At 35.2% G+C, this 19,017-nt stretch overlaps 1 protein-coding gene across 6 annotated transcripts in view; it reads left to right on the top strand.

Moving 5' to 3' along the window:
• LOC148947717 (uncharacterized) overlaps positions 1 to 19,017 on the top strand; it is a 258,938-nt gene that overhangs the window by 222,925 nt on the left and 16,996 nt on the right. For 5 of the 6 annotated variants that reach the window (XM_089095389.1, XM_089095392.1, XM_089095387.1 and 2 more), the window contains 5 exons: positions 1,486 to 1,668; positions 6,361 to 6,480; positions 9,462 to 9,739; positions 12,119 to 12,193; positions 14,556 to 14,748. In XM_089095389.1, the coding sequence (XP_088951515.1) occupies positions 1,486 to 1,668; positions 6,361 to 6,480; positions 9,462 to 9,739; positions 12,119 to 12,193; positions 14,556 to 14,748 (849 nt within the window). The remainder of the gene's footprint in view (positions 1 to 1,485; positions 1,669 to 6,360; positions 6,481 to 9,461; positions 9,740 to 12,118; positions 12,194 to 14,555; positions 14,749 to 19,017) is intronic. The other variant, XM_089095391.1, reaches the window with a different exon arrangement.

A 19,017-nucleotide genomic window follows, 5' to 3' on the forward strand; every position in this document is an offset into this window, starting at 1 on the left:
GGAAAGTCTCAAAAACTGAAATAAAGCAGTTCATGTTTGGGCTCTATATGAAAGACTAGGCATATTTTATATGAAAACTATTTCTAAAAATATTGGATCACAAGCTAAATAATGTGAAACTTAAAAACACCACTTAATTCTTTTAAGTTCAAATAGACTCAATCCCACTAATTCTTTAAGTTTTTGTGGTTTGTGACTCCTGTCTATACCAAAAACACTTTTCAGACGAAATCTTCTTAAAGTACCAAAGACAGTGAAGATGAAATCGGACTATTTAAATTGGTTAAGTGAAAACTTGCACAACCATATATATCTCGAAAAAAAGTCAAGAATTAAATTTTTTTAATGAAAAAGACATCCATATGCAGTTAGCTTTGGTTAGTAACGGACCTCACACAGAAAAAAAGAAACGCTTTGCTTTGAATGTGTAGTAGTCTTCGGGAATCAATCGATGCCTAATGTTTGAATTTATATTGACAGAAAGTGTTGTCGAACTTCACTAATTAGTCTTGCTTATTGACTTTCGTGGTTCAACGTGGCAACGCTGACAAATGTGATTTGGGCCTAAAACTTCTTGATTCTGATGCCCGAGCCACATCATGGTCACATCTGTCGATAAGAAAAGCCAAATTTCATGAATGACATGGTATTTTCTTAAAAATACCGTCACACTTATTTTTAAAAAACAGAAAATTAAAATTGCAAGAAATTTGTTTAAAGAGTTTGCAATAAAATTAATTTGTGTCCAACTATTCTCTGCTAACACTACGTTTTCTTAAGTTTTGTCAGAGTCCTCTCACAGAAAGAAGAACCGCTTTTCTAAGTTTCCGTTTTTTCTAGTTTTAAAAAGTATGCCTTAAACCTTGACTCTGATTCGTCAGTCAAGAAATTTATGCTTGAAAGTCGAACAATGTTCAACTGGAGAAATTACGAACGGCAAACATAATTGGCGCTGTAGTTGTGCGTAAATTTAATTTTATCGACGAGTGTGTCTATGATGTGGCCTAGGCATGAAACTCAAAAGGAAAATTTTTCAAAATCACGGTTACCGGGTATGAATATAAGAATGGGAATAAGAATAAGATGGGAACAAGGGGCAGAATATATTTTTATTTTAACGTAATTAGTACTTCAAATTTTCGTGTAAAATTGCGTGCAATTTCTACATAATAAAAATCCTCTGAGGAGGGCTGTATTGTCTAGTAAATTTGTTCTAATCTAATAGTTTTTCTAATTGCCTAACTATTTCTGAGCATGTAATCAAAGTTTTTTTATTTTTGTAACATACTATAAATTCCACCAATAAAAACTTCCTTTGGAAACTAAATGGTGATCTCGTTAATTCACTGGTAGCCAACGGGAACTACGAAATATTATAGCTTATAGACGAGGCTCGTAGTATATTCCTCGTATTAATATATTCCTCGTAAAATTAACTTAGTAAAGTAGCCAGAAAGAAATCCTGAGACAAACTCCTTTTTTTAGAAACTGCTGGCATTGCTACCTTCAGAAGAAGAAAAACTGAAAATACAAGAAGCTGTCACATTACAACCTGATGTCCCCCTTGGATCAGCAGAACAATTTTTACTTACATTATCCAGCATTGCAGAATTGTCAGCTCGTTTAAAACTTTGGACGTTTAGACTGGATTACGAAAATTCGGAGAAGGTGCTTTTTCTCTAAGTTTATCTATAATGTAGTTAATATACATATGTATACAAAAGTATATATATACTTCACTTCCGGTTATTCCACATTAAGGTGACTTAGTCTTTTTAAAAGGAATTTTCAAGATTAATCTCACATTCTAAACCCTCAAATCTTCGAAAATATATATTTGCCAACACTTTTGCCTAGGATTTTCAAATCTGAGTTTTATCTCTATATAAGAGATAATCTAGTATAATCTAGAAAATATAATCTAGATTCTTGGTGAGTTTTACTTCTCAATTGATACAGTTTTTTCCCATATCAAGAAAAATAAGAGAAAAGTTCATTTAAATGATCTATATGAAGTAGGATAAGCGGTGCTTATCTTACAATGGCGTATTTTCGTCAAAATTCTGGGGGGAGAGACATTGGATCCAATATTCCAAAATCAAGTGAAAATGACAGTGAAAAATGAAAAAGAGCCATATAGCACCATAAGGACAAATATATACTAAAGAAAACTGACATGTTCCTCTGGATGCTTAAATTATGCAGGCTGATCCTAGTTTTGTCGCGATTTTTTGCAGAGACTAAATTACAGCTGGGGGGGGGAGGGGAAAACTGAGGTTTGAGAGGGGAGGGGGGGGCAAACTGAGGTCTGGAGGGGGCAGTTGCCCCCCTGCTCCATAGCAAATTACGTCCCTGGTAAAGAGGAGGTTGGATTTATAAAAAAAAAGACAAAAAACAACAGACTTGCCTAACTATAGATTCCATGTTGAATCAAATACTAGCTGTAATTCCTGCGATAATATTGTGGTATTATCACTGTGTTATTACTATTTTCGTACATATCCCTAATCTTTTTACCATACTTACTGTACAAGGATATGAGCTTCGCTAAAACCTGTGCTACCTGTTGAATCCATTTTCTGTTCATAAACTCAGGACTAAAGAGGTCTGATAATTTAGAGACTTTATCAGACTCAACTTAAGCGTTAAGATTTTGTCCACATTTTGTCCCTTTCTTGAAAACACATCGTTCTTTTCTTAAGATCTTACTAACTGTATCTCCATTCTTTAGTAAAAAGTACTATACATTTGATGCCTTTTTCTATAAGGCTTTGTGGCCAGAAGCGTGAGTGTGGGTTGACTAGAGGTGTCCTGTAGGCTATGATATGGCCTGCAAAGATATGATGGCGTGTAGCGATCCAAAGCCAAGAGTTAAGTTTCACAAAGTGCCTTGACCTAGGTTTTTAATTCAACAACGAAAAGTTAGAGAAAACGTATGAAAGATACCTCATTCACGACTAATGAAAGAATCATTTCCTTGTCTGATTGAACTTGAATTTTTGACATAACATGAAATCTCCCCAGTCTCCCCAGTCCCCAGTACTCGTGCTGTAATTGGGGTGCAAGGGGGATGACTCCAAGCTCATATAGTGGTCGTCCATCATTTACTCGATATCTCTCCATATTCATACCCAAGTTCTCTATATCTCTTTACCAAAAATTTATATTAAACACAAAAATACTATTTGATATAGTATATAAGTCTTGTGCAGCTGAATGTGCAGCGGAAATTTTTTTTTCTGAGTATTGTAAATTCTTTACTTTAGTGAAAAAAAACTTATTTTACGCTAAATCTTTCTTTTTCTCGTAATATCAATATTATAGGGGCTTATATGTTATGAGACAAAGATAAGGGCAAGATTATAAGGTATTATGACGGCTGTAGGGGCGGGGGGGGTGACATCCCAAAAGACAAAGCTACTAAACTTTTCAACTATTATGAACAAATTAGCCATCTCAAAATTTTGTTTGGATGTTTAGGGAATTGGTGGGCAAGGTACGGGGGCTAGTGGCTCTCCAATCACTTTTGACTCTTAATAAGGGCACTGGAACTTTCAACTTCCAGTACGAACCATTTCAATTTTCAAAAATATTGTTGATGCGCCCTTTTGACAATCTGTATTTGCATACTTTTATTTGCTTTAGTTCAACTTTCCGCTTAACTTTTCCCCAAATTTTTACTTCAATATCCTCAGCCTTAGTAATACTCGCTATAGAAGCAGTTGTTGTGTTAGTAATAGTAGTGGTAGTAATGGCAGCAGTGGCCTGCAAATATTGCCTTTTTATCAATTAATCTTCCCGTTTAAGTATTTCTTGAAAGTTCAAACTTCTTACTCCATTCCTGAGTTACGTCCTTTTGACAATCTGCATGCATATAATGTATTTTCATTTAATTTGAATTTTCCCTCTTTATTTTCTCAAATTTTCACTTTCATACGCTTAGTTTTAATATTACTAGTCTCATAGTAGTAGTGGTAGTAGTAGGAGCTATAGTGGCAGCAGTAGCGTTGTATTAGTAGTAGGCTACTTGTAACAGTAGTAGCAGCAATATTAATAGCATTAGTAGTATGCACATGTTGCATTTTGGCCATGTTGAATATCGCTTTATGATTCCCTGGAGATTTCAGCTCAAGACAATTAGCCGTTTCAAAAATATTGCTGATTTGCCCTTTTGATAGTCTGTATGCACATAGTATATTTTGATTTAGTTCAACTTTCCCCTCAATATTTCCTCAAATTTTACTTCAATACCCTCAGCCTTGGTATTACTCGCTAGAGAAGCAGTAATTGTAGTGGTAGAAGTGGTAGTAATTGTAGTAGCAGTAGTAGCAGCAGTAGTTGTAGCATGGTACAAATATCGCCTTTTTAATATCTCAAAAGACATAGTTACCGGACTTTTCAACTATGTTGAACAAAATGGCTATCTCAAAATTTGATTGTGGGGAATTGATTGGCGTGTGAGGGGGGCGGGTTTCTCTCCAATCTCTTTTGACTCTTACAAAGGGTACTAAAACTTCCAATTTTCATTTGAATGAGCTCCTTTCGTAGTTTCTACGGCAAATCCTTCTATACGAAGTGCCTTGGTGAGAAAAATAATACATTGCGCCCCCTTCACTCTTTACTTAGGCAGCGCTATCGCTCTGCCTGTGATACTCTTAGCCATAGAAGTAGTTGCAATAGAAGTAGTAATTGGAATATTCTAGTAGTGGTAGTATTAGTAGTAGTAGTAGTAAAAGTAGCAATGGTAAATGTATTCGTAGTAGCATGCCCATACTGCCTTTTGGTCAATTCATCTTCCGCTTTAAGTATTCTCTGAAAGTCCCAAATTAATATCCAAACTTATTCTTGAGATCCTCTTTTTGATACTCTGTATGCACATAGTACGTTCTCATTCAGTTTAATTTTCCCCTCAATATTCTTTCAGATGTTCATTTCAATATCCTCAGCCTTTTTCAGTACTCGCTAGAGAAGCAGTTTTAGTGGCATTAGCGGTAGTAGTAGTAGTAGCAGTGGTAGTAGTAGTGTAGTAGTAGTAGTAGTACTACTACTAGCGTGCAAATATTGTCTTTTTGGTCATTTAATCATTTCCATTATCATTTCATGAAAGTTCCAAATTAATGTACTCTGTCATTCCTGAGTTACGTCCTTTTGACAGCCCGTCAGAACATATCATGTTTTAATTTTGTTTAACACTCCCCAAAACATTCTCTGAAAGGCTCACCTAAATACCCTTTGTGTTTTTGGAAAATAAAGGGCAAAAATGCCCACATTTTTCAATAACATATACTATATGCAAACAGTGGGCGAATTTCCTAACTTACAGTCCTTGCCTCGAGGGCTGTGGGGGGGGGACATCCCCAAAGACATAATTATTGGACCGTTCAAACATGCGGAAAAACCCAGCTATCTCAACATTTTGATAGGATTAGTTTGGAGAAATCACGGACGTGGAGGGAGGGAGGGCTGGTTGTCATTAAATCACTTTCGACTCTTAGAAAGGTCACTAGAACTTTTAATTTCCAATTGAATGAGCTCCTTTCTAAGTTTGTACGACAACTCTTTCTATACGAAGTGCTTTGGTCCGAACACAAAGAAATAATAATAATAAATAAACAGATAATACTTTGTGCTCTCTTCACTCTTCACCTAGGCAGCGCTATTGCGCTGCCTAGGAAAACAAATCCTAAGGCGTGAATTTGCTTTTAAGTTTATTTATTTTTGAAAAAGTGCAATTATTAGTCTCCTAGATTTTGGTGCGTTTTTTTTATCATATTGGTAATGCTAGTCTTGTAGTCAAGGCCGTATCCAGGGGGCTAGGGGTTTGACCCCCCCCCCCCTCAATTTTGGTCTGATCCGTAAAAACGTAATAAAATTGAATATAAAAAAAATTATGTGTTTTTTGAAGATCTTTTGTAAACCACCCCCTCCCCCCCCCGAAAAAAAATTGGATACGGCCCTGCGTGTAGTCCTTATCAAAAATGTTTTAGGCATTTAAAACCATCGTCCTAGCCTTGTGGTTTGCGCTCCGGATTTGAAATCCTGCGGTCAGGGCTTCGAGTCCTGGTGTCGCTGGTTATTTGATTTAGAAGTGGGATCAATGGTGAGACACTGTAAGCTCAGCCAGAGTCAACCCAGCTCTAAATGGGTACCTGGAGAAAACTGAGGGAAGCGTTGAATTATTTGCCCCCAACCACGCATTGCACTCCCGGCCGAAGGCATTGAATCAGGAAATCGGTACCTGCGCAACGCAGACCTTTGGTCAGCATGCGAAAAAGTTTTTTCATTTAAAACTCAATGAGATATTTTGGAAACTCTAATTTTTAATCGAAGTCAATCAAATAAAAGGACCCATTTTCTTAGGAAATAGCAGAGCCATTAATGGATTTGAAAATTGGAATCGACTGCCTTAAATCGTCCAAAACATACAAAGTTATTCTTGCTACTTTATTGACAATTGGAAATTTTTTGAACGGATCTCAGGTATGCATTTTTATGATTTATGTTGTAACCAAAGCTAAATTGCAAAACCAATGTGTCTATTTTTTTTAGGCTATGGCTATTTGCAGTGTTTCATCATCCAGGGATGCAAGGCAAAATTTAAGGACTTCTTCATCTCTATAGTGAATATTTCTTTCTGTAACGACTTTTAGAGTTTTTTTTTTAAGTTTTATTTATGTCTAATCAAGATCTTTGTGTGAATTATAGTCGTGACATGTTCAAAATGGTTGTACTTGGAACCATAACTAAACAAACTGCTGAAATATTTTCATTCTCAATTGTTTTTTTTTATGGTTTAATGGCTTAACAATTTGTCTAGCAGTATTTTTATTTTCTCTTTTGCTCCGACTAATTGTATATACGTAGTTGGCTTATATTCTACAACGGGTTCAAACCCGTGCTTTGTTATCCGGTTCCTTATAGTAATTGATTATTGTTAATGATTGAATGGTTTATTTCAAAACGGCTAGTCACAAGCTCAAATGGCCAAATTTATGGTTTCGTAAAATAAACTAAGACTAAAAGTAGTACGATCAATAGCTACATTAAGTGCCGTCATACTGTACACTTGCCGCGCCTAATGTTCAGACGAAATAATTTAAATACAAAAGTTCATTACCTCTAAGACTAACAGAAATTGAGAAAAAAATAAGGAGAGACAAAAGGCTATTTTCCTCTACCTCCTTGTACTGTAACACTCGACGAATGAGGGTATAAAAGGTTTCTTATACTTGCCTTGAGCAGATACCACAGGGCAAACAACAGGAGAGTTCTTAATGCATTTATGGTGGTTTTAGAGCGGGTGCGAATGTGAGTTATGGGGAAATCATTAAAAGAACTAGAGAGAGTCCTAACCCCAAACCTTCAACAAAAAGCCTTCCTCCTTTCGGCCAGGCTGCTTTCTTTGAATTTTTGCCGGAGAGGGCGTTTCGGGAGCATGATAGGACTGTATATTAATCTTGAATCCCTTTTTTTATTATCTCTATTTTTGCTATTTGGGCTTGGGGGAGTGTCAGGCTGGGCTAGCATACTAATACTAATATATGGACTGGCATAGTTAAAAAAAAAACAGATTTAAGTTTCGATTTGAAATAAACTTGGTTGAAGTGAATAAGGACTTGAGAGCTAAAGTCTCAGGTGGACGACCGAGTTTTAGGATTGACACATGATCGACAAGTCCCCTGGACTCTATATTTTTCATACTGTTTCGGTTTATGGTGCGGGTAAACGGCGGAAGTAACTATGGCTGTCGGTAGGAGTATGGGATTGATTCTTGAAATAAGGATTCAGATTTAAAAATAAATTTATTGTTCATATATGTGGTTTTGGGAGTTAACTTTCATGTTCAGGACAGTAGCTTCTGCTTCTACATCTTCTAGGGCACCTGTTCCGGCACTTTTAATGTTTTTTCTTGCAAATTTATACCGTTCAAAGATCACCATTTAATTTCCAACGGCTGTTATAACCGCATACTAAATATTTGACAATCAAACAGAACATCAGGGGACCCAAGAGGGTCCCCTGAGGCACACCGCAGTAAATTGGAAGGGTAATAGAATGTACATTCTCACATTTAACTGATAGAGACCGTCCAGAAACATATGGTGCTATTCTACGAATTCCATGTGTTACGTAGCTAAAAAATGAACAAAAAAGCTGTGTTTATTTTTTTTATGAATATAGCGTAATATTGGAAACCGAGCAAACGAATTACTGAATTTTTCATTCTTTTAAACTTGATCTCTATGGTTTTAGTTGGCGCTGCAAGTATTAATAAAATAAAATAAAAAAATACTACAGTGGACAAAAGTCTTAATAAAGACAATGACCATAGTAAAATATAAAAGCCTACTAATTTAATTTCACATCCCGGAAACTTTTATCAACGAAACAGAACTAGACTAAACAACAACAAAAAATTTAGGTCTGAAAAACTTTTAGAGTTGTTTTAACATTATTCTTAATGATTCAAAACTGTTGCAGTTCAAATTGATATGCCAATCACTTTAAATCAATAAATTGCACAGGTCAAATGCAAGCAAACTTTCTAGCAAAATGAATTTTTAGCAAAATGAAATAATCTTTTTATGCGACAATCTTACGCATATTCTAGGTTAATACACTTAAAATTAATTAAAGTAAGAGAATTTTAAATGTCTGTTAATAAAGTAAAATTAAAAACAAGAATGAATTTTCCAAAACAAGAATATATATATATATATATATATATATATATATATATATATATATATATATATATATATATATATATATATATATATATATATATATATATATATATATACACACACACACACACACACATATATATATATATATATATATATATACACACACACACACACACACACACACACACACACACACATATATATATATATATATATATATATATATATATATATAAATATATATATATATATATATATATATATATATATATATATATATATATATATATATATATATATATATATATATATATATATATATTATATATATATATCAGGAATCCAGATTAAGGTGCAAGCCCAGATCAGGGTTCTAGAGGGTGAATTTTAGTTTCATCCCCACTTCGTTCTTGCTCACAAGATTACAAGGCTTAAAAATTTCATGAGATGCATAATAACTGGAAGAAAATGCTAACACCAATCAAGCTTGACATAGAAACTATTTTAATTCCTGAGCTGTGTCTTGCAGTAAATCTCAAGAGAAGTAGACTCATAACCAACTCAATTCCGATTTTTTTCATTTCAAAAGTCATGATATGTCTTCCGAAAATCTTTAAAACCTTAACAACACAGAAAATTGGAGATCGCAAGTCGAAAATACCTTTCTGGACCCTGATCTGGGAGACTGATCCCTCTTGAAAGATTCATACCTAAGGCGTTGACTCTCTCAGTTGGAAAAAAGGCGCTGGTTTACAATTTACTTTTTTTTAGTCCAAAGGATTCCAAATTGATTATCTTGCAAAAGTACCTGAGGTCAAGGACACCGTACATAAACACTCGTTGCTTCATCATCTATGTTCCATTGTCATTGAAAAATATCCAGATACGACAGATCTCTATAGTGAAATTGGAGCTGTCACTCGGGCCTCCAGAGTTGATTTTGATGAGCTCGCTGCAGCACTCTCAAAACTGGAGGCGGACTGCAAGGCATCTTGGGATCACTTAAGAGCAGTTGGAAAGCATGAACAGCAGCTGAGTTTAAAAACAAAGTGAGTATTATTTCCTGTTGAAACATTATATCTGTAACAGCATTTTTTGGCTGGTTTTTACTTTCAAATCTTCTTTTTTTGTTTGAGGGAAAGTTAACTTACTCTTTGTAAATTACAGCTAACCACGTAGCTAAACCGAGGTCATACTCATAGAAGCGGGGCACAAAGGTTTCAACGCATCTCCTACCTTTCTTTCCCCAAAAACACAAAAATATAAAAAATAATTTAACTGTTGTTTAACATTGGCTACAAAATACCCTTTTTCATCTGTTGGCCCCCCTTTGAAATAGGATCACCCCTCGCCTCACCCCTTTCTGATTCAAATTCTTGGTTGCGGACAAACTATCATAATACTGATAAACAATTTCTTCTTTTTCCTTTTTTCTTTTCCTTCTGTTCTTTTACTTCGTTAAGGATTTTAAAATAACGGTAAACGTAATAAGCGCCTCAGGTGTATGTAATGGATGCAGCAACAGTTGCATCAAACAGTTTGCGGTAAAAAATTGTAAGTAAGGAGCTACTTGGCTCAATAGTAGCCGAAACTCTTAAAAACAATAACAATAGATACATCAAAATAATTATTTTTGTATGCTTATTCCAAACATATGAAATTCAATAATCTGAATTTTACCCATCGAAAGCTGCGACCCTAAGAAATCCTGCTCGATTTTCGAAAAAAAGGGAGAAACATCCCCGAAAAACAAGCTTAATCTTAATGGTCTTAATGAAAATCACACCATCAGATTCAGTATATCAGAGAACTCTAATTTGGAGGATTCAAGTTCCTATATAAAAAAATGTGGAATTTTTAATTTTTAACAGAAAGATCACGGATGCGGGTTTTTTTTCAGGGATGATCAGATTGAACCAATTATATAAGAGGATCAGGGGAGTGCTTATTTGAAAAGAAACTGAAAGTTCTATTGCCCTTTTTAAGTGGCCGAAAATATTGGAGTACAACTAGCTCCCTTCAACGCTTTTTTTCCCCAAAGACATCTGATCAAAATTTTGAGATAGCAATTTGATTCAAAATAGTTGAAAAAATCAATAACTATCCTTTTGTGGATAAATTAACCCCCTATACTCCCTGGGGAAAGAGCTACAAGTTAAGCAATTTGCCCATTGTTCACGCATGGTGGTTTTTTTTTGGAGGTACACGGAAATTTGTTTTGGGTATTTTCTGAGGAGGGAGGGGGACTTTTCACAGGTGGAATTTTTTTAGGGGAGGAAAGTTTCCGGGGAGAACTTTCCAGGGTAAATTTAATATAGGGATAGGGGATATCTGGGAATGAATTGAAAAACGGTAAGAAATGAAAATAACAAAAATAAGTTTTTTAACTGAAAGTAAGATACAATACTAAAACTTAAAGCCAACTGAAACTGTTCTGTATAATAGGGGGTGGTGCTACCCCTTTGGCAACCCTCGCTCTTTATGGTAAACTTTGAGTTTTTATTACAATTAAATAAGGAAGACAGGTCAAACACAAGGGCTATTAAATTTTAGTGAGATGCGTTTTTAAAGAACTTTAAGAGTTTAGTGCATAGACCAAGGGTTGAGGAAGGGGCAGTCCCCCTCGTATACAGAATAATTTCTGTTCGTTTTTGGCTTTAATTTTGCTTCATACTTTCAGTTGAAAACGTGTTTTTTACTTAATTCTAGTTAAGAGTGACCCCAGTCCATAGTTACCGAAATTTCAAAATCTGGTTTTAAAAGAAAATGTCTAGGAATAAAAATTGCCTTTGTAGCTCTATTTTGAAAATAGTAATTTGAATTCAGATTCAGCTGAACAGTAATGTGTAATTACGAGGAAATTATTGGCGTAAGAAGATTTATTTTAAAATTTTGTTTAGTTAATGGTTATATTCTAAGATATTATGCTGTTTTTTTCTTTTCTTATCAAGCTTGGATCTAGCTGTAGCAGGAGTGCCAATTCATTAAAGTATAGAAGAGGGAAAGCACTTTTTTCTATTTTTTAAAATGAAGGTACGAAAAGGTTACTTTTCGAAATCTAGTAATGGGGTGGGGTTTAGGTTTGTTTTTTCAACAAAAATCACCCAAAAATATATTTTTCAGATTCCCCCCCCCCCCCCCAAACCCCGCATACACACACAAAATGTGCCCCTGAATGGTAGTAAAATTAATGTGAGTTGAAGCAAGTATTTTGTTAAAATGGTTCAAATTTTCTTTATTATTGTCAGAAACAATTAATCATTATGTGTCAAGTAACATACTACCTGGCTACTTCGTAACAGATTAATTCGTTTTTTTCATATGAAATAAATTTCTTTTAAGTAACACTGTCTATGAAAGCCTTCTAAAATCTCTAAGAAAAGTTTCTTGCTCTTATAAAAACTCTCAGTAAATTGTTGTTCTTATAGGATTTCTGAATTTCTCTCCGAATGTGCTGAAAGGATTATCGTCTTAGGAATAATTTATCGAAGAGTCATGCACAGGTGGGTTCTTTTTTGTCAACGTTTTGTGCCAATGATAAAACTTTTTTTACACAATTAGAAAGGGTTTTTACCCGTTTTTCTATATGCATTATGCTTGATTCATATGATAAATAACTTATTTGTGTTCACACATTATGAAGTACAAATACAAACTATTGCCATTATGCACAACATTAGAAATGTATCAGTCTCGTTTAATTCAGATGATGAATGGGAGTTTGTATGAATTCCCTGATCATCAGAATTGCATATACCAAAACCTGATAATTAGTTCAAATTTTGAGAAAATGGTTATCTACATGTTCAAGCTGTATTTTATATCTTGTTAATATGAGAATTAGTATATTCAGTAATAAGATTATGTTTGTGAACTATTGTTATCAGTTATATTATCAATACGATAAAATAAAAGAAAAGTGAAGCCAAGACCAGTATTTCCACTGGTCACAACAAAGAAACTGGTCAACAAAGAATGGTAGAGTTGAACAAACTACAAATTTCATTTCAAAATGGGAAGCTAAAAGAGATTCCGCCGTCAAATATGTTTAGTAATACGGTGTAAGATATCTAGTCTGATACTCTGAGTGATAGGCAAAACTGGCATAAGCCTTTTTCAGGATTGTATAAAAATGTTGTCATTTTCACTTCTTGATAGATTTTTATCATCCATCCATCCTAGGGCAGAACTAAGATAGATAGTCATAAAACTGATGGATGATCGAGTGAATTGATTCATGAAGGACATGCATATACTGTTTTTTTTTGTTGTTTTTTTTGTTCAATTTCATCAATAATTCTCTAATTTTATAGCCAAGTATTTCTACTATGAAGATATTTTTCTTCTCTTCTTAAATGATACCAATGTTTGAGGGAGGACCAGGAGAAAGGGGCGCCCCAAGACTAATTTCATTGGGGGGGGCGATCTTCGTAAATTTACCGAATCGCTACCTGATTTATGCCGAATTTTCTGCAGAAATCAAGAATTTTGCTAAATTTCGGGCAAGTTTGCAAAATTTCTGCCGAAATTTTTGGCTTCGGCGAAATTTTTACCAAATACCAAAAACTTTTGAGGGGCGGCGCCCCGACCCCACATAATGCCCCTGCCAGGAGGGCTGTGCCCCTCCTGGCATATTAATAATTTATAAAATGTGTGCCATACGTGAAACATTTACCTAAAAAACAATTTAAAATAGTTTTTTGTTAATTTTCAAGCCCCTTGAAAAACCTTAGCTTCTAGCACATCTCCCTAATATCCCCTAATTAGTGTGAAATTTCCGATAACAAAAATTTATGATCCCTACTTTAAGACCTGTGTCGCTGGACATTTCTCTCCTTGAGCATTTGTTTCCGAAATATAATTCTGACAACTTTTATACTAGGATGCTATTCAACTTTTAAGAATTGCGAAAAGAAAAATATAAAAGTGAAATGAAGACCAGTACTTCCACTACAGAGCCTTAACAAATAATGATATAGTTGAAGGCAATACACATTTTGTTTCAAAGTGGAAAATCAGACAAGATTGTGCAGTCAACTCTGCTTTGACCAAAGGTTTCCCATATCATATGATCATGTAGCGGCCTACTGTCTTTTAATCAATTTCACAAAAAACTTTTTCAAGTTCATCAGCAAATATCTCTACAACTGAAGATTGTTTTTCTTCTGTTGTTAAATATAATCTACATGTGGAATATTTTTCAAAAAAAGCGGTAAAAATGCACTTAATGTGTTAGAAACCTAAAATGAGAAAAATATCACTTCGGAATAATGTTATAGCTGTCTCGGCTTATGAAAAGATACTGGTTTTCGTCTTTCCTTCGTTTTCTCAATACTGGTGAAAAAAACTTTTAGTTTATAACTTCGTGAAAAATCTACAACAACATACAAGGTTTACCATAGGCTTGTAATTGTTTTCTATTTCTCGGAGATTAGTTTAATTTTTGATGTGGAATGGATCTTTTCTACTGCATACAAGGGATAAAAATAAAAGATTAATCATCATTTTAACGCATGTGAACTTTTTTATGTATGTTTCAGTTCGAAGTAAAAAAAATATATTTATTCTTACTGTATGGAACCATAGTTGATCCTTTGGCAATATCAAACCTTTAAAAATATATGTGTTTTCACACTGACAACGTTGACATATTTTCTTACTTATTTTGCCGTTGAAAAAGTTGCCAACTCGGCAGTTGTAAATAGCTTGGACAGCTTGGAATACTAAGTTTTAGCTATATAATAAATAATTACGGTGAACAAAAAATGTCACTAAAATGCTCATTAAAAATTAGTCCAACAGACATGTATCTTCTTTGTAAAATAATATTGCTTATTTTGTCTGTATGATTGATTTCAATTTCAGGTTCCAGTCTTTTATGCTGTGGCTAGGAACACCAGTGCACATGGCACGTGATTCAAAACCTGGTACCATATTTCGAATAATTGCAGAATTTGCTCTGGAGTACCGGACAACACGGGAACGAGTATTAACGCAAATTGAAAAAAGGGCAGCTCATAGAGAGAGGAACAAAACAAGAGGAAAACTAATAACTGAAGTAATTGTCTAACTCTTCTTAGGCATTTTATTGTTCTCTTCCCGACCCAGGGTAGAGTATTGCCTTTTGACCATCTTCATAATTGTACGGAATAATCAAATTTGGGGAACATGGAAATTTGATTGAAAGCAGTTGAATAAATTTGTCTTTTCTGACATGACAATATTTGGGCTATTGAAACTAATCTAATTTTGCAAATGCTAGTCATATTATATATATATATATATATATATATATATATATATATATATATATATATATATATATATATATATATATATATATATGTGTGTGTGTGTGTGTGTGTGTGTCCTTACCTGTACGTGTACCAGAACTGAAGTATCTTGGCTCTTCCCCCCGTCCCTGAGCCTCGTCATGGTGGTAAGTTATGAGTGGCTCGGTCAATTAGAGTTAGGACTTATTCCAACTTTGCAGTTACTTCTTGAGACCACAGAGTGGATCTAAATCTGCTTTGATACAATGCGTGATATTTTTTTTTGTCTTCCTTGTTGCTTTTTCAACCCCAGAGACGAATACGCCCTAATAAAGCCCATACGGCTCCAATGTTTTATTATTTATTATTTTTTTTTTTTTCCGAGGCACTTCATATGAAAGGGGTCGTCGTAGAAACTTCAAAGGGGCCTCATTCGATTCGAAATCGAGAGTTCTAGTGCCCTTTTTAATAGTCGAAAGGGATTGAAGGGCAACTAGCCCCCCCCCCACGCCCATCATTCCCTCAAACACATCGAATCAAAATTTTTAGATGTCCATTTTGTTCAGCGTAGTTAATTTCCAGATCGAAAATATGTTTTTGAGGAGGACACTCCCCCACAACCCTCAAGGCAAGGGTTTTAAGTTATGCCCTGGGGGCATATATGGTTTTTGTAGAAGGCGTTTTCGTAGAAACTTCAAAAAAGGCTCATTCGAATGGAAATTCAAAGGGCTAGTGCCCTTTTTACTAGTCGAAAGTGATTGGAGGGTAAGTAGCCCCCCCCACGCCCATCATTCCCCCAAACACATCCAATCAAAATCTTAAGATAGCTATTTTGTTCAGCGTAGTTGATTTCTCGATAGAAAATATGTTTTGAGGAGGACACTCCCCCACAACCCTCGAGGCAAGGGTTTTAAGTTATGCCCTGGGGGCGTACAAGGATTTTATAGAAAGCGTCGTCGTAAAAACTTCAAAAAAGCTAATTCGATTGGAAGTTCAAAGGGCTAGTGCCGTTTTTAATAGTCGAAAGAGATTGGAGGACAACTAACCCCCCCCACGCCCATTATTCCCCCAAACACATCCACTCACAATTTTGAGATAGCCATTTTGTTCAGCGTAGGTGATTTCCAGATAGAAAATATGTTTTTGAGGAGGACACTCCCACAAAACCCTCAGGGCAAGGGTTGTAATTTTTGCCCTGAGTGCATATAAGGTTCTTATAAAAGGCGTTGTCGTATAAACTTCAAAAAAGCCTCATTCTATTGTAAAATCAAATGGCTAGTGCCCTTTTTAATAGTCAAAAGTGATTGGAGGGCAACTAACCCCCCTCTCACGCCCACTTTTTCCCCAAACACATCCAATCAAAATTTTGAGATAGCAATTTCATTAAACGTAGTTTTTAGTTCTGGAAATTAGGTCTTTGAGGGTGACAACTCTCCCACGATCCTCAGGGCAAGGGTTTTAAGTTATACCCTGGGGGCATATAAGGTTTTTTTATAGAAAACGTTGTCGTAGAAATTTCAGAAAAAGCTCATTCGATTCGAAATTTAAATGGCTAGTTCCATTTTTAATAGTCGAACGTGATTCTAAGGCAACTGACACCCTTTCCACGCCCAACATTTCCCCAAACACATCCAATCAAAATTTTGATATATCCATTTTGTTCAACGTAGTTGAGAGTTCTGGAAAGTGTATGTTTGAGCAGGACACTCCCCCTACAGTCTTCAGGGGCAAAGGTTATAAGTTATGCCCTGGGGGCATATATGGTTCTTATGGATGGAATGCTCGTATAAACTTCAGAGGGCTCATTTGATTGGAAATTGAAAGTTCTAGTTCACTTTTTAAGCGTATAAAGATACTGGAGGGTAGCCAGCTTCCCCCCAAACCCTTTTTTCCCAAATGCATCCAATGAAAATTTTAAGATGGCTTTTTTTTTAAAGATGGTTTAAAGATCATATAACAAAAACTCCGGTGTCAACACAACCCCCAGGGCATAGGGGTAAGTGGTGTAAGTTATGCCTTAGGAGCATATATGCTTCTTATTTAAGGGCTGCTGGTATTAACTTCAAAGAGGGCTCATTTGATTGGAAATTGAAAGTTCTAGTTCACTTTTTAAGAGTCAAAATAGATTGGAGGGCACATAGCCCCCCCCCCCTCCGCGCTCCTTTTTTCCTCAAACCCATCCGATAAGAACTTTGAGATACCTTTTTTTAAAATAGTTCAAAGACCATATAATGAAAACTCCGGGGTTGACACAGCCCCTCAGGGCCCGAGGGCAGGTGGTGTAAGTTATGCCCTGGGGGAACATATGGTTCTTATTGAAGGGATGCTCGTAAAAACTTCAGAGATGGCTCATTTGATTGGAAATTGAAAGTTGTAGTTCAGCTTTTTAGATTCAAAAGAGATTGGAGGTTAACTAGCCCCCTCCCCTACACCCCTTTTTCCTCAAATTCATCCAATAAACATTTTAAGATAGGCATTAAGTTAGAAATTGTTCAAATACAGATAACAAAACTCAGGTGTCGTCACAACCCCCTAGAGCCCGGGAGCAGGCTTATAAATTATGCCCTGGAGCAGATATGGTTCTTATGAAAGGCATGCTCGTATAAACTTCAAAGAGGTCTCATTTGATTTGAAATTGAAACTACGAGCTCATTTTTTAATAGTCAAAACAGATCCGAGGTCAGCTAGCCTCCCCCCCCCATGCTTTCTCTTTCCAAACCTATCTGATGAAAATTTCGAAATAGACATTGACAAAATGTTATCTTGTATCCAGTTTGAATCTGATTTATTGGTTTTACTTATATTTGAACGCTGGAAAAATCAAGAAAGGTAAAGACACACGGTAGATATATGATTGTTATTCAAATATAGTATTATATAATTCACATGAAAAAAATATGTGTTAACACCGAAACATACTGACTCTCATTGAATCTTCAGGCATATACAGAATTAGTTCAAAGGAAGGGGCTGGGATTGTTGCAAAAATTGATAATTAATCAATTAAAAGTAAAGAACTTGGGATTTTACTAGGGGGAGAATTTTCCTTGGAAAATTTTCCGACGGATTGGGGAACTTCTCGGAAGGGGGAGGCAGGTTTCCCATCTAACTTGAAGATTCCATTGTCATAAATTCAGAGGATAAAGACAGGAGCTAGAATTTTTGTTGAGGAGGTGATGGTATTTCTTGGGAGAGGGTGAGGGAAGAGGTTCTATCCAACTTTCTACATTTTGCATTAGTGGAGAGGCAAAGGCTCCCCAGTTACAGAGAATATTTCCTTACGAACGATGATCTAACGTCGGCTTCAACAAAACGTTTTGCAATTAGGTTCAATAGATTGTCAAATAAAAAAAATTGTCCCTTTAGTACCCAAAATTTACTTCTGAGTGGCCTCCTCTGAAGAAATTATTACAAAATTAAAAAAAAAACTTTTAAACTACTTATTTATTATTCCTAACATTATTCCACTTAACTTCACCACAACTTTCCACTGCCCTCCCCCGCAAATACGAAAATATATAGGCCTAACCAGAATTAATCCTACTTATTTTCAATGAATTTCCCATGCTTGATTTTTTCTTTAAGTTTTTTCAACGACTGTGGAGGAAAGCCTACGTCAATTTAGCAACGAAGAAACTCATGAATAATATTTAACTTGAGCTATATATTTGCAAATTAAGAGAGAGTTTAAGTAAAGGGAGGCAGTTTTAGGAACGATATAAATTAAAATAAGAAATAAATCAAAAGAAGTTTTCAATTTTTTCAATTAGCCTACATAAGGGCTATTAATTAATCAACATGTTCTTTCTCCATAGTATGCAGAAAATATCCAATAAGAAATGAACTTACGGTATCCGTTTCCATTTTTTCAAAGGTTTCAATAACTGTAACTATTCTGTATAACTGTATATAGAAATTTTGAGGGGACGTTAAGACACATCAAAATTTTCAGTAAAGCGCCAATGACGCAGTAGGTTTTAGGCTTCTGCAGTGAGGCGATACCCAAACTCTAGTTTGTAGTTACTTTTATTCGATTCAAGCTTGATTTGCAAATT

This window comes from Artemia sp. Qi Xiang Cuo, chromosome 10 (assembly GCF_049724085.1).
Source record: "Artemia sp. Qi Xiang Cuo chromosome 10, ASM4972408v1, whole genome shotgun sequence".
Taxonomy (NCBI): Eukaryota; Metazoa; Arthropoda; class Branchiopoda; order Anostraca; family Artemiidae; genus Artemia; species Artemia sp. Qi Xiang Cuo.